The sequence below is a fragment of the Microcebus murinus genome, chromosome 2 (assembly GCF_040939455.1).
Source record: "Microcebus murinus isolate Inina chromosome 2, M.murinus_Inina_mat1.0, whole genome shotgun sequence".
Lineage (NCBI taxonomy): Eukaryota > Metazoa > Chordata > Mammalia > Primates > Cheirogaleidae > Microcebus > Microcebus murinus.
The window spans coordinates 115,417,434-115,433,799 of NC_134105.1; the positions used below are offsets into that span (position 1 = coordinate 115,417,434).

General features: G+C 40.8%; 2 protein-coding genes across 2 annotated transcripts in view; one reads left to right on the forward strand and one right to left on the reverse strand.

Annotated features, from left to right (window-relative positions):
* XCL1 (X-C motif chemokine ligand 1) overlaps positions 1–16,366 on the forward strand; it is a 64,416-nt gene that overhangs the window by 23,141 nt on the left and 24,909 nt on the right. The gene's annotated exons all lie outside the window — the stretch shown is intronic.
* LOC109730368 (thymosin beta-4-like) lies at positions 9,326–9,475 on the reverse strand. The gene has a single exon (XM_075993184.1). The coding sequence runs from the start codon at positions 9,434–9,436 to the stop codon at positions 9,326–9,328; it is 111 nt and encodes a 36-aa protein (XP_075849299.1). The 5' UTR covers positions 9,437–9,475.

A 16,366-nucleotide genomic window follows, 5' to 3' on the forward strand; every position in this document is an offset into this window, starting at 1 on the left:
TGTTCAGCTTTGCTATTGAAGCATAGAAGCAACCAACCCTAGTTGATAAGTAAGTGACTATATGTGGTTGTGTTCCAATAACAGTTTACATACAGAAGCAGGTGCTGGACTAGATTTGTCCCAAGGGCCATAATTTGCCAACTCTTGTTATAAATAAGTCCAAATCAGTTATCACAATATAAATGGAAATGGATTAACCCTATCTTTTAAAAAGGGGGATTAAAGATTTAGCCATTTGCCATTTATAAACACACTTAAAACATAAGGATAAAGACAGGTTGAAAGAAAAAGAATGGAAAAGATGTGCCAACAACACAGTAAAATAAAAGTCCAGGAAGCAATAGCAATCTAGCCACAACCCAAATTTATAGAGGCCAGCACTGTTTTAAACACTACTGTATTTTGACTATCAGACAAAATGAAATTTGAGAAAAAAAATATTTAAAGGTATAGAAAGTTATTTTACTTAATGAAACTGGGGTGGGAAGTGCCTAAAGATGTAACAACTGTGAATCCACGTGGATCTAACAACATTGATGCACAAACACACACATACACACATGCACAGAGCACATGCAGAAACAGACAAATCTAGAATCACAGTAAGAAATTTCAACACATCTCTTCCAGATCATGCAATTAAAACATTGGGACAAAATACATAAAGAAGATATATCAGTGCAAATAACAACCCAGATCTCACATATTAAAATTTATACTCAACATACAAGACATACTTATTCTTTTCAGTTACATGTAGAAGAATATTTATAAATATTCTAAATCCTAAGAGATTTAGAATAAACACTAAGAGATAAACATAATAGAAAAAAATTTAATAGTCTCATATGCCAGCAAGAACCAGTAAAAAATACGATGATGATTATGATGATGATATATCAGTTTGGTTATTGTTTTTATTAAAACATGAGGTACTTAGAAATAAATAATGATGAACTATTTGGAGAGACAGCATGGCTTATTGAATAAGCACAAGGCCTCTGGGACCGAATTCTGACTGCTATACTTTCTAGATGTGTGACCTTGAGAAAATGAGCTGATCTCTCTATGTTTAAGTTTTCTCATCTGCAACTGACAATAGAATGGGGAAAATAATAGTTATATCTCATAAGGTTATTATAAAGCTAAAATGAATTAGTAATTTTTGAAGTGCTTAGAATGGTGGCTTGGTATGTGTAAGTGTTTGTTAAATGAATGCCTAAATATGAACAAAACCTATGCAGGAACTATTGAAAGACATAAAACTAAACCTAAATCAGGGAAGCTAGACCAGGATTCAATATTATAAATACGTCAATTCTCACCAAACTAATGAATACATTCAAAGCAGTTTTGATCAAAATATGACTAAAGTTTTGTTCGTTTTATCTTGGCAAATAATGCCTGGAAGAATAGTCAAGAAATCAAGACTATTTTAAAGAATAACATGGAGGAGAGATTAACGGGCTATACAAGTAAACTACCATGATATTAGCATGATAATAAACAGAGTCCACAGAGATTGAATGGATAGCCCAGAAACAAATCCAATCACATGATCATGATATAGGATAGAAATGATGTTACTATTAAGTAGGGAAAAGGATGGACATTTTTTAGCATACTCCAAACATTTTTTGGCCATAATCTGCAGAAAGAAATATATTTTATTCCATGTCCCAGCATGTATATGTGTTCTATAAACACCATTTACCATTACTATATACAATGTAATCTTATATTTTCCATATTATTTCATTTTCTGAAAAATGATAGCTAGAACCCACTAAATTGTTTTATATCTCGTTAATATGTTGCAAATCTATAAATGGCTTAGCTATAAATGTATAGGGAAAACTAGCTTTCTGTATTGAAAAATATTGAACTAGATCTTTACCTCACACCGTATTTCAAACAAAATTCCACACAGAGTAAATGACTAAATGTGGCAAACCTTTTAGATGAAAATATAAGATAACATTCTGATGGCGTGATGAAAATATTTTTTGTGTTACAAAATGACAAATGACAAAGGAAAACATAAGAATATTTTTAACAAATTCAATTTATAACTTTTTATTACTTCTATATGACTAAGAAAATATAATTATAGGATTATCTAGAATATTAAAGAATTCTTAAGAATCAATAAGAAAACAACCTAATAGGAAAGTGGGCAAAACATATTAATAGACCATTCACAGAAAAGGAAGTTTGGAACTCCAATAAATGTATGAAAAGTGCTAAAGATTCTTAGTAGTCAGAGAAATGCGAGTTAAAACAATGAGATATGGTTTCACAGCAATCAGATTTGCAAAAATATAAGACTGGCAATACCAAGTTTTGGGAGGATAGGGCAAATTCAAATTCTCCTACTATACTATTGGAAGTAAAACATAAAACATGATCGATACACATATACATCCACTGCAGGATATTGCTCAGGGACATAACATGGGGGTCTGGGTACTAAAGAGACTGCACTGTGTTATTTTACAAAATATCTGAAGCAAATAAGGCTCCATGTCATCTGTCAACTCTGAGCAGGAAGTACATTGATATTTGTTATTTTATCCTCGGTGCTTTTCTTTATATTGAAAATATTTTTGATTTTTTTTTAAAGATGTGAAGAAAGACACATTTATTAAATTTACTTTTCCCTCAACTGAAGGCATGAGCCAGCAAATAGCCATTAGCCACAATCCAAATCCCCCCAGAGCCCTGGTCCTGTACGAGTTGTCATCCAAATCCTCACTCAGAGCCGTGGCGGGTGGTTCTAACAAGAACCCTTGCCCCCGAGTGTTGAGAATCATGCCTCTGTGCTCTGTTTAGGTTTGTGTAAGCTGCGTGGAGGACCTTCAAAATTGGTGTCTAGAAAATCTCAACCCTTTAAACATTCTCAAGTGGGCATAAAGGGTGCAGGGTAGGGAGACGTGTGTCAGAATCACCTCGTGATTTTAAAAAATGCACATGCAGATTGAGAATCAGTGCTCTAGGCTGACTTTTCCCAATTCTACTTCAGTTTCATCACATTTCATTTATGGCCATAATATCTAGTCTTAGGGTATTTGAATGAAATCAACTTCAGATGGTGAGTTTAGTGAGTAATTGTTTATTGAAAACCAATTTTGTGCCAGATATCATAGTCGATTCTGGAGGTACAAAAATGGGCAAGAAATCAACTGTCCTAAAGAGTTCATAGCCTATTTGAAAGGAAAGCTTAGTGTAGACAGTAACTTGTTTTCTCTGTAGGTTAATTAATCAGAGGAATGTTGCAATTGAAGACCACCGCTGATTGCATTTTGATGTTTTGCAGTAGTGTGATGGTTATGGTGCTATACTCACCCTCCAGAGCGTCAATGGTAAAATCAGCAATTTTGCAACCATGAAAACCTTCAAATTGTTAGCACAGTCTTTGCCCAGCCCAGAGTGCCTAGAGATTGCATGCTGCCGGCTATAACTTTTCAGCATTTTCCTAAGAAAGTTTGAGTTTGGCTTGAAAAAAGTGCCTTCAGATTTTTGGACTCCACCAGGGTTGCTATGTTCAGTTGAGCAGTTTGTGCACTGTGCAAGGGCATGAAGCTCAGGAGGCAAGAAGAAGCCGAAATTCAGCCTACACACTGCTTCTCCAGCCCTCTATGTATGTGAATACTTCTGTACAGAAGGACACTCTTTTCTAAGTTGTCTGGCCCGAGGGGATGGCTGTTTATAATTTGCATGAAGGTGGCACACAGATTAGCAGATGTCCCTGCTGACCACAACAATTTCCTGCTTCAGTACAACCCACAGAACTTATGTGTGTTGCAGAGATACCACTGGGAATACTAGGGACCATATGTTTATTCTAAGAAAGAAATGATTCAGCTAATATATTTATGACACTTTAAAATGTGAGGACCGGAAAGGGTTTTAGAAAACATCATGCTTAACCATCTAATTTTCCGTGTGTAGAAAATGTCTTTGAATTTTGGAACTTAATGGAAAGTTGGAGATTGTTATTTTTAACTCCCTCACTTTATAGATAAAGCAATCAGTGCCCAGAGATGTGGAGCAAATTTTCCAGGGGTACAGTCACGCAGGTCTTCTAACTCCTGGTCCAGCGTCCTTTCAATGTCACTGTATTCATGGCCACATAGCTAATTAGCAGCAGAGTGAGTGCAGACTTCAGGCCATGGATACAAGTCAAGAGGTTGCAAAACAGTTTCCTAATTTAAGCACAGGAGTGTCAGGCTGTGTCACTAAAACCTGGTTTCTTCTCCTATCCTCTCCTGTGAAGCCCTCATATCAGAAAATTGGGGCATATTTCAATCTGCACGCGTGGGCTCTGAAGGGCTCTATTCAAGCGCTCATTCTCTGTCTTCCCAGATCTCTCCGTGTCCTGTCCCTCCTCTGAGTTAGGTGCAGGAAATGTGGCTGCTGTGATTGCTACTTCACGTGTAATCCAGCAGCAAATAGTGAAAATCGCTTTTTCTTCTGGTGTGATCCTTACCCCGTGACCCAGGGGAAGGGGAGGGGTGAGCTGGGCACCTCAGTCCTACTCTGTATCTGTCGCGTGTGATCTCCCCAGGTGGCCAACTACTCGTGTTACGCAGTGCGTGGGTGTGTGTGTGGAGGGGACACGTCTCAAGGGGAGGGCTGTGCTGGCGGGAATCCTTCCTTCCTTCCTTCCTTCCTTCCTTCCTTCCTTCCTTCCTTCCTTCCTTCCTTCCTTCCTTCCTTCCTTCTTCCTCCCTCCCTCCCTTCCTTTCTTCCTTCCTTCCTCCCTCCCTTCCTTCCTTCCCTGCTTTATGTATTTATTTTTCAAATCTAGACATTTAATTCATCACAAGTTTATTTTTATACATGTATAAGGTAGGAATTTTATTTAATTTTCTCTAGAAGATAAGCAAAGTTTTCCAACAAGGCATACTGAATAATAACGTTATTTTTATCTGATCAGAGTTTATATGTGTGTGTGTGTATATATATATATATATACATATATATATATATATTTTAGAATCATGATTCTGAAATTTCCATTGTTGTGATTTGTCATCCCTAGATTAGTACCATAGTGTTTTTTTTTTGTTACCAAAGCTTTGTCTTATGTCTTAATATTTGATAGGGCAAATCTTCCCTCTGTTTTTCTTTTTCCAACTTGCTTCAGCTATTTGTGAATATCTTTGTGTCATATAAATTTAAAAATTAGATGAGAAAACTTTTTCTCAAAACTCCATGGAGATTTTTATTGGAATTACATTGAATGCTAGATTAATTTAGGGAAAATTGACATTCGTACAATGTTTGTCATCTGCTTCATAAATATTTATATATCTTTTGTGTCCTTTAGTGGAGCCAAATATTCCTTTTATATTAAAGCAATATGAATATATTATGAAGCAGAATGCAAAACTGTCATACATTATAGGGTAAGGCATGAGACTTCAAGGAACTGTTGCACTTGGTATGTATTGCAGTTCCCTTCCCACCAAGACTTCCCTCCTTTGAGGAGGTCTCTCTCTGCCCTTGACACTTGGCTGGACAAGTTTTAGGAGCACTGCCCTCATATTTTTCCTGTAAGATAACTCTCTCCTGCATGAATAGTTAAGTATGTGGATTCTGGAGTCAGAATAGTTGGGTTCAAATCCTGAATCATTTATTGGCTGTGTAACCTTGGGCAGGTGCTTTAACCTCTCCAAATTCTTAGTTTTGTCAGTAGTAAGATGGAGAATCAGATAAGGTAATGCATGCCAAGTGCTTCACAGAATACTAGGTGTGGAGTAAGTGCTCGGTAAACATTAGCTACTATATAAGCCATTTTAAGCCTTAGTTGCTTTGCTCAAACACATGACAATGTGTGTGTGTGTGCGCGCGCATACTTGTAAATGAAAAACAGAAAGATTTGCCCTATCAAACATCAAATGACCTTTCTGAGGCAATTGTAGTTTAAAACTACTTTTCGTTCTCTTCAAAACGTATGACTATTAAAAAAATCAAATGTGGGAGGATACATAGTTTCAATAAATAAAGAACTAAAACAGGCTACAAAAGAGTAAAATTGAGGCATCTGGTAGCAGCAGAAAGCTGTTACAATATTAAGTGTTTAATTGAAAGTAGATAAAGAGCTTTGTAGTAGGAACTAGGAATAATTTTGTTACCAAGTAATTATATCTAGAGTGAAAGTAGGGACCAAGAGGCCAAGAGAGAAACCCCGTAGTCACTACTTAGCAGAGTTTTCACTGCTCTTGGCTTGGAGGGAGGGAAGAAGCAACAGGAAGGAAGGGTTGAGGGTATTTTATTATAAAGCTAAGCTGCATTTGGGCAGGAAACCACAACTTTGATGATGAGATTCTCTTGAAGCAACTGCTTAAGGCAACACCATAAGCAAGCAAGAATTCTGAAGGGGTGAAAGTGACTGCGGAGGTAGTGAGCTCATTCCTGTTTCATTACCTCAAAAGCAATGCCCCGTTCCCGTTAGGGGGATCATGGGCTACAGATATCTGACTCTTAGGAGAGACTGATTCTATTCCCCTTGGAACTTGGAATAAACACCCACGGTTAAATCAAATACTAATCAGTAGCAGTGAAAGTAGGAGGGAGAAGACTCAGTCTCTGCTTGGAGATGTTTGCTTTTAATTTCAAAATCTTTTGTGATTTTTCTTATTGTTTAAACAAAAGGGGCTGGGCACGGTGGCTCATGCCTATAATCCTAGCAGTTTGGGAGGCTGACGTGGGAGGATTGCTTGAGGCCAGGAGTTTGAGACCAGCCTGAGCAACATAGCAAGATTTTGTCTTTACTAAAAAAAAAAGAAAGAAAGAAACGAAAGAAACAAACCAGAAAAATTAGCTGAGTGTGGTGGCACATCCCTGAAGTCCCAGCTACTCAGGAGGCTGAAACAGGAGGATGGTTTGCACCCAGGAGTTTGAGGTTGCAGTGAGCTATGACGACGCTACTGCTCTCTAGCTCCAGCAATAGAGTGAGACCCTGTTTCCAAACCCCCACCCCCCAAAACAAAAAAACAAAAACCCCATAAAGGTATATAATTTATATTTAATGTCTGTTTATAAAACTCTTTTGATGAAATAATATTTTTACCAAATGTATGATTATTATGGACTGTAGCAAGGTATTACTTATTATTTCCTTCTCTTATCTGTACCAGGAAATAGTTTAGCCAAAGATCAGTTTGCTAATACGGTTAGTTCCTGGTGAAAGTAATGAAATTGAAAGCATGAAGAATCGGGAGTATATAACCTGCATTTATGAATTCAAATTGGTAGAAGAATGGCAAATATATGTGGCTGATACACTGGGTATTACACTAATCCTTAAACTTTCCACTGGATCATCCCATCAGCATACAAACCTGTTATTACTTTCCTCATGTAAAAATCAAAATATACAAACAAAACACACTCTTTGACCCCATTCCACCTTTAGCTACAGTCCTTCTTCTCTCCAAGCCTCTTAGTGACACTTATAAGGCAACTGCATTGTAAAACTATTCTTTTTAAAGAGTTGGGGTTTTGTTTTGTTTTTGAGACAGAGTCTCACTCTGTTGCCTGGGCTAGAGTGCTGTGGAGTCAGTCTAGCTCACGGCAACCTCAAACCTGGGCTTAAGTGATTCTCCTGCCTCAGCCTCCTGAGTAGCTGGGATTACCGGCATGCGCCACCAGGCCTGGCTAAATTTTTCTATGTATTTTTAGTTGTCCAGCTAATTTCTTTCTTTTGGTAGAAATGGGGTCTCATTCTTGCTCAGACTGGTCTTGAACTCCTGAGCTCAAACAATCCTCCCACATCGGCCTCCCAGAGTGCTAGGATTGCAGGCGTGAGCCGCCACGACTAGCCTTAAAGAGTCATTGATACTGGCTGTCTTCAGTTCTTCTGCTAGGCCTTCTTGACCCTCTTCAATAAGGTTTTTGCTCCCACCACTGAACCTTTCCCCGTCCTGATCCTCTGTGAGCACCATGTTGTTAAACCCAACCGTCATTTCCGAGTTCTCATTTCTCAGCATATCCACAGCGTTTGACGATGGTGCTCACACTCCACTCCTACACACACTTTCCTGTCTTGATTTCCAAGACACCACAGAAGCTTAGTTTTCCTTCTATCTTTCTGGCTACTCCCCAATTTCCCTTGCTGGTTTCTCCTTACCTTCCTAACCTGTAGACTTTGGAGTATCTTAAGGCTCAGTCCTTGGACCTCTTCTCTTTTTGATCAACTCTTACTACCTACATGATTTCACTTATAATCATGGCTTTAAATGCCATGTATGTGCCAATGACTTTGAAATTATTTCCAGCCCAGATATTTCCTCTGGACTCCTGACCTATATATATCTGTCTACCTGACATTTTCATTTGGATGTCTACCAAGCATCTCAAACTTAACATGGCCAAATGTATTCTCCCATGAACCATCAACTCCTGCATTTTCCTGTCTCAGGTAATAGCAGCACCGTTCTTCCAGGTGCCCACCTCAACAGCCTTGGTGTCATTCTTTATCTCCTCATTCTCTACCATTCCATACTAAGTTTGTCAGAATACCATGTCAGTTCTACTTTCCAAATAGAAGCATTTGAGTCTTCCCCAACAGCCCCTTGGTCCAATCCACCATCATCCCACCTGGATTATTGCAGTGGCCTCCTATATGGTCTTCCTGTGTCTGTCTTAGGCCCCAGCAAGAGTGACCTATCGAAGCCTAGGTCAGATTGTGTTATAACTCTGCATACATCCTTCCAATATCCTCATTTCTCACTCAGAGTAAAAGCCAAAGCCTCAATCTATAAGGCCCAGAATGGTCTTGCTCCCTGTCAACTCTCTGACTTCGTTTTTTACTACTTTCTCCTTTGGTTTCTCAAACTAGCTACTTTGGACTGACTACTTTTTTTTTTTTTTTTTTTTTTTTAGGTTTTAAAACATTCTACCTGAATATTTAAAAAATAATTTTGCCTTTCTGTAATTAAAATCATTTGAACAACAACAAAAAATGGCACTATGATTAAACTGCATTTTGCAGCCTGCAGGCACCTGGGTCCAGCTTGGCTTTATTCTAGATTCCACTGTCCTCCCACTCCATTTCCTCCTTCACCAACATGCAAGTTCTTTTCCTTCCCTGCTGGCCAGACAGGCAGGAGGGAGAGGCAGGCACAGCCTTTATCTTCAGTAGTCCTGGATTCTTTGATGTGAAAGGGGCAACATAGCCATTTTTAACTTGATCCAACCTCTTTGCATCTTACAAAGTTAAACAGTTAAAAGAAGTAAAATAAGAAGGCGATACTTGCGGAACACACAGTGTGTATTGGTGGTGCCCATCTCATTACGATTCGCCTTCTTGCTTCTCCTATTCCATCGTTTCTTTGGAAGGCAGTGGATTTCTCACTTGCCTTTCTGTCTTACTCAGTTTCAGCTTATGGAATTTCTCCATCTTAGTCATTTTGGGTTCATCAGACATGGTTGCAGAGGAGCTCAGTGAGGTGCATGAGCAAGTGGAATCTGGTCTGTGCAGTGGTCACTACAGAATCTTGAATTACCAGACACGCTCCTGCCTCAGGGCCTTTGCACTTGCAGTTTCTGGAGTGCTCTTCCCCCAGACAGCTTTCCTTTGGTTCTTTGCTCAAGTCATCTTCTCAGTGAGGCTTTTTTCCATCTACTCTATCTAAAACCTCAATTACCCCTTCCCCAATATTTCATTCTCTCCTTCCACCCTTCATTTATTCTCTTTAATATGTGTCACTTTCTGGAGTATAGTATATTTTACTTATATAGTTCTGTTTATTATCTTTCTTTCCCATCAGGATATTTGGTCCATGAAGTCAAGGATTTTGTTTGTTTTGTTCACTCTTGAAGCCTCAGTTCTTAGAAATGATGGCTGCCATGTTATAGGCCTCAGTAAATATTTGGTGCATACACAAATAGCATGAAATATTGACAAAGATATATGACTTCTTAGAACTTCATTCCACCACTGATCTTTCCAAACATACATTTAAAAAAATTCTTTCATTCTTTTAAGTTGAATAATTTTTGCCATTCTTAGCCACAGAATCATTGTAATATTGAGACACCAGAAATTTCAAATACAAAAAATGACAGCAGTAATAGCTGCCAACTGTATATTTTAATCAGGCATTTATTGGATACCCATTTAGTTCCTAGAGCTGGCTATTTGCTGAAGTGTTACTAGAATAGAGAGATTTAGTGGCAAACAACTGTTTCATGTATGGGCTGTGTGATCAGGGGCAGTCTCCAAATCTCTCTGGCCTCAGTTTTTTCCTCTGTAAATGGATATAATGTTAGTACTCCACCAAGTTGGTGAAAGCTCTACAAAAGTTCAATATATGCATAACTGCATACTTCTTGATGCTTTCATCACAAGAAAAACAACTTTATTAGAAAGAGTAGTTTTTCTGGCACTACTATAGTTTTCCGTGTGTGCTTTTGCAAATGTTACACATACTGCTGCCCGTTGTTTCCTGCCAGGTGTGGATGGAGCTAGTAAGGGAAGACAGGGACAGAAGAACGTCCTTTTCACATGGGAGAAGACTTACCTGACACTATAGAAGCACTATGGCCATTAACAACGGCAAAAACCTACCTTTACAATATTTTACTGCATACAAAGCACTCTCTCATGCCTTATTTCATCCTGAAATCACATCTGGTAGGCAGGATTGATACTATCCTTTCCATTTTTTTTTAGAGGGGAAACTGAGGCTTCCTTTAAGCAACCTGTCCAAAGTGATCCGGTGGGTGAGCGGTGCGGCGAAGACTTCATTTCAGATTTTTTGACTCACTCTCTTTAGAGTACCTGAGGCTCCTACACCAGCAGTTCTGGCAGCTGGGAGAGCCTCAGTATAATGCACGCAGCTGTTGTCTTCCCATTGCAGGGTTGGCGTTCTCGGCCAGAGTTCAAGCCCCCTCACCCTCCAGCACGCCTTCCCCTGGCATTTCAGACAGGCCCTCTGAGGCCAGCAGAGAAATGCAGAGCATCACCTTCTTTTCCATGCCCCCTGGCACCTGGTGGGCTGCTAAGATGCCCATGCTTCACGAGTGCCCAGAGAAGCGGCAGAGCCTGGACATAGAAAACGACAGATGAACAAGTCCTCTTCCAGGGCCGTCATGTGCCTGGTGCTGAGGGGAGACAGGTGAGACCGGAGCACCAGGTGTGGCTGCTGGCCGACAGCCTCGCCCGGATTCCCTCGCCTAGCGTCTGGTTTCGTTCCCGCTCTGCTTACAGACTTCAGCAGCGCCACCCCAGCACTCTGAGGTTAAAGTCCCCATGTGTGGGTTTAAAAGGCATTCGAGCTCTTCATCCTCTGGCATTAGGATTCTCCTGGTCTAGAACGCTGGGGCACCCTTCCTTCCTTCCTTATCGGGCAAATCCCTGTTCACCCTTGGAGATGTGTCTGAGCGGTCGGTCCTCTGTGAGGCCTTCTTTTCCACCCCACCCCCACCCACGGGGAGAGATGCCCCTTCTCTGTGCACCCCACAACCTTTGCTGGTTTCAATTGCTGCAGTATTACTCAGCGGCAGCTGTTTCCTTGACTCACCCATTGTCCTCAGTGCTGTCACTGGGTGTGGAATTGTTAGATGCTCAATAAAACATCTATTGTATAAATGAGTGTGGTATGAGTGAATTGTCAAATGACCGGCAAGGCAATGTCAACCGAACCCACAGCCTATGATGTGAAAGATGGAACTTAGCACACAATGAATACGTATAGCCGCGACTCTCAGATCGGCCCTCATGCCCTTGGTGACCTTTGGGGTTGGTAGGATGCTTTTAAGGGTTCAAGGAGCATCCTAGCTAGCCTGGCACCAAGAAGGTGACAAGGAAGCTCTCTCACAGAGTGGAGCTGTATGATGCATCCGCAGCATGTCACACAAAAACCACCTGACAGCAAGAGCTGTCGTGGGGACATGTAGGTACCGGAGGAAGTCGTGTGCCTTTGCCGTGTGGGCCCCCAGAGTACAGCGCACAGAAAACACCTTGAACTACAATGCCCCTGGCCCTTCCCCAGCCTGCGGGTTAGGTGGCAGCAGTGGGGGTCCCACACCCAGGGGAAATCTCCAGCTCGGCAGAGGGGCCCGAGAACCTCAGAGCCACACGTGGAAAGTCTAATGAGTAAGACTTTAAGTCTATGAGCAGCAAAGGGTGAGAAACTCGGGGGCCGAGGGGCAAGTCAGAGTTTTCCTCTTACTGCCTTAAATAGAAACTGTTTCCCCCCGTTCCACTGCCTGCCCCCCGTCCCCCAGCTTCAGGTGGTCTACCACAAACACTCTGTGCCGGCTGACGGCTGATGGCAAGAAGCCACCAGCCTTCCGGTCAGGCACCGAGCAGAGGAAGATCGAGCCTGGACCGGGCCCTAACTAAAACAACAGAAAGCTCTCTGACCTTCCGCGGGTGGGCAGGCAGGAGGGAGCTCTGGAGAAAGCATGCTGCCTCTTGTAGGTCTGAACGTGGCCCAGGAAAGAAGCATTGAAGATCTGGAAACCTCACTTGGGAGACCCTTGAGTGTAGGAATCAACTGTCCTCCGGGTCTCTGAACCTGCCACCGGCATGACACCTGGCACCTGGTGGTCATTCAAAAATGTTGAATACATCATCAAATTAAAGAAAAGAGAGAGAAAAATATGGGATTATTCTCTATCTAAAGTAGCTGAGTGCTTGCCAGGTAGGGGGAACACAGAGGAAATAACTTTAGTTTTGGATTTTTTTCTAAGGGGTCAAAGAAGAAGCAGAAATGCTCAGTTATCTCTTGTAAATAACGACGGGGAGTTTGCCCCGTGAGAAAATGTATAACTTTGGCCTTTTAGATGCCATTTAGCACGAGGGAAGAGATGATAGGTTAAGTCACAAGTAAGACATAACTGGGATAAGGGACAACTCCTTCAAGAGCCACTGGCCTGGGTACTAACTAATAGTCTCATTTATTACCCAAGGGCCGGGAACTGCACTCACAGGTGGAGTAGACGATCCTAATCGTGGCTTGATTTGAGGGAAGGGTGATCCAGGCAGGGGAACAGTATATGAGAAGGCCCTGAGGTATGAGAGAACAATGTCTTAGAAATAACTTAATAAATGGGGAAGAAGCAATGAAACTTCGACAGTGGTATGAGAAATTCTAAGCAAAGTGAGAAATATCATAATTAATTCTATTCTTCCTAGCTTGATGGGATCATTGATCAACTTTTGAGAAGAGGTGCCTAAAAATCAGAGCTTGGGTTTAGGTTTAAAGCTTTTGATATCACCTCCACTCTGTCTCTGCACCCTTGCTCTCCCCTTATCCTTACTAAAATTATGAAAGGGTATTGTCATTGTTGACTCTTTCTAGAATAAACAAATCTCCAGATTGCTTCAATTTTAGAGAAGGAGAGAGGAAGAGTTTGCTTTGTGGCTGGCTGTTTCTTGCTGAATCTGAGTATCCCAATTTGAGTTCCAAAATGTCCCTTCTTGGACCTCATTTTTTGTTTGTTTAGTCTTGGGTAAGTTAGTTTCGTTGGACATGTACTGTGTGTCTGCTTGTTTCTCCTTCCGATTTCCTGAAAACTGCCTGTCCACCATCCTATCCAATGTTTACATCTGTCTCCCAGGAATTTTGAATGGAGCCTAAGAGATTCCAGTCTCAGTCTGGGCGGGACTCGGAACAGAGAAGGTAGAAACCAGGGTGTCCCTGAGGTGCCCCGTGGCCTGCTGTGAGGCGGAGGAGGCCATCCTGTTGTGAGGAACCATAGGTGGAGAGGAGGCCTCCTGGGGTCTCTGAAATGCTCCGGGCCTGCACTCAGGTGGTCCCCTGGGCCTGGGCGTGCCTCTGCCCGTGGAGTCCACGAGCTGCCCCTGTATCCTAATGATCATCTCCTCATTTCCACTCAGACTAGTTTCCCTGTGTGTGTGTGCGCACGCGTGTGTGTGTGTATAGTGTATGTACAGTGATCAAAGGTGGGACTGTGTCTACAAAGGAGACAATCAATAGTCCCAGCTGGGGTGACATAGATAGGACCAAGCCTGGGCCATTAAAACTGGGCTGACATAATTTGTCTTGGTCCAGACCTGAACTTATCAGAAGGTCTAGCTTCTCTCTAGCTGTTTACCTTCTGTCCACAACTTCAACTTGCTGTTAAGTGCTTGCTCTATCCTTGTCAGTTTGAAAGTCATTCCCCTTACTGGAGAAAATAGAAGATAAATGAAGCTAGTTTATTCTGCTTTCTTCTTCTGTCAGGTGGATTTTATTAAAACAACCTAACATGCTGCCATGCTTATGAATGGGCTCTAAAAAGTCATACACAAGTACGATTACAATTGCTTATATTAGAAAGGTAACTAGGGGGGATTTTGCATGGGGGACAAAATATAACAGGAAAATGATATTCTCTATGCCACTAGCAGCTGAGAACTCTGCCCGGGTGAATTATAGCTTTCTGGTCTCAGAGCTGCAAGTAGGGTGTCAGATTTAGCAAATAAAAATACAGGAAGCCCAGTTATATTTGAATCGCAGATAAAACAACTAATTTTTAGTATAAGTATGTCCCATGCAGCATTTAGGATATACTTATGCTAAAAATTAATTGTTGTTTATCTGATAGTTAAATGTAACTGGGCATCCTGTATTTTATCTGCCCCTGGTTGGAGGAGACCTCAAAGGAATTCGGTATGATCTTGGTAGAGAAAAATGCTCTGCAGAGCAGCAGTGCTGGGTCTTGCCCCACACCCACTTCTAAACTCCCTCTTCAAAAAGCAACAAATCATAGGGACAGTATATGCCTGGTCAGGATTTTGCATTTAAATACCAAATCTGAAAAACAAAAAATGAAAAGGAAGATTAAGTATCTTGGTAAATGAGGAAAAACTCCCATTCGGTTATTTAGTCATTTAAGTAAAACCAAGTGTTTTGAACTCCCTTTACTGAAATAAGTTGGTGATTTTCCTCACATAATATGACTCTAAGATATTCTTTTAAGAGCTTTCATTCTCACGTATATAAAGTTTTGCATAATATTAACACTATATTAATAATGTCAGGCAGTATGTATTGAGTGCTTAATGCATGCCAGGGACTCTTCTAAGCACTTTGCATGTGCTCATTCATTTAATTCTTACAACAGCCCCATGTAGTATATTATTACCTGCATTTTATATAGATGGGGAAAGTGAGGCACAGAAAGGGTAAGTGCATGAAGTAACTCGCTGAAGGGCAGACAGCCACTAAGTGATCATGCAGATATGGTCATGGCAGCCTGGTTCCAGAGCTTGGGCTCTTAACCATGGCAGTAGATTATTTCTTACAGGGAGATATTCTCAAAGGAACAAAATGATATTAAATTAAAAATAGTGTACACTGGGTGTTCTGGTGTCTGAAACTACACATTTGGTTCTACAGCTTTAACAGACTTCCTGATTTTATCTGCTTGATTACATGGCTCCACATTATGGTCTCTCCTACAAGCCATGTCAGCTTCTGCATCATAACTCTAGGGTGAGAATCTAGTAAAGTAGATTAGTCGGTTTGCTAGATTATTCTTTATAGTTTCCTCTTAGTTATCTCACATTGACCCAGTGGAGCATATAAATTACAAGTAATCGCCTTCCAGTAGTTGAAGATCAGTCTGCCTTCCCGAGGTTCTCTTTGCTTTTGGTCCAAATACTTTCAGCTTTTTCAACCACCCCTTTGAGCTCTCAGGAATAATTCAATCATGGTTGAGTTCTGTGACTGTGCATATTATCTCCTTCGGCATAAACCTGTATGTAGAAATTTTCCTATCATAAAACTTTAGTACATGTTCAAATAAAAAAAAAATCATGGCCTTTTACAGGATATCAAAAAGAAATATTTTTCCCATGGGCCTTTGGAATGGAAATTCTGTCCTTGTAGTTTCCCATGGTGATTCTATATGCACGATCCTTTCCACGCCAATTTCTTGACAATAAAAGGTAAAATGATAAAAATATTTTCTTTTATGTGTTAGGCCTGCTCAAATATATATTTGAGAATTTAAGTGCAGGGCTTTATAGTGAAAGCAAATCATTAAATCCCGGCATTTACCTACTCCCATGCCAAATGAGGCTAAATCCCCCAACCAATTCTCTTTCACTTTATCTTTTCCAATTCTCCCTATCAAAGGCAAATCTTTACAACAGACAGATTGCTTTAACTTTTACTTAAATAGCCTAGCATTGGAACTTGCAGAAACATATGGAGGGAACGGATAAAGTGAGACAAGGAATCTGGTTTACCTGCTCCCTGACGTCAGAGGGGACAGGCAGTAGCTGGAGAAAGTTTGGGGCACGCGACTAAATTTAGCCTCTGTGGAATGTCTGATGGCGGTCGGAGACTAAGGGCTAATGGTTTTGAAAGTATTCATCACCACCGATGCTGACGAAATT

Excerpts from the sequence above, each read along its gene's own strand:
- LOC109730368 (XM_075993184.1), bottom strand. The coding sequence starts at position 9,436 with ATGTCTGATGAACCCAAAATGACTAAGATGGAGAAATTCCATAAGCTG.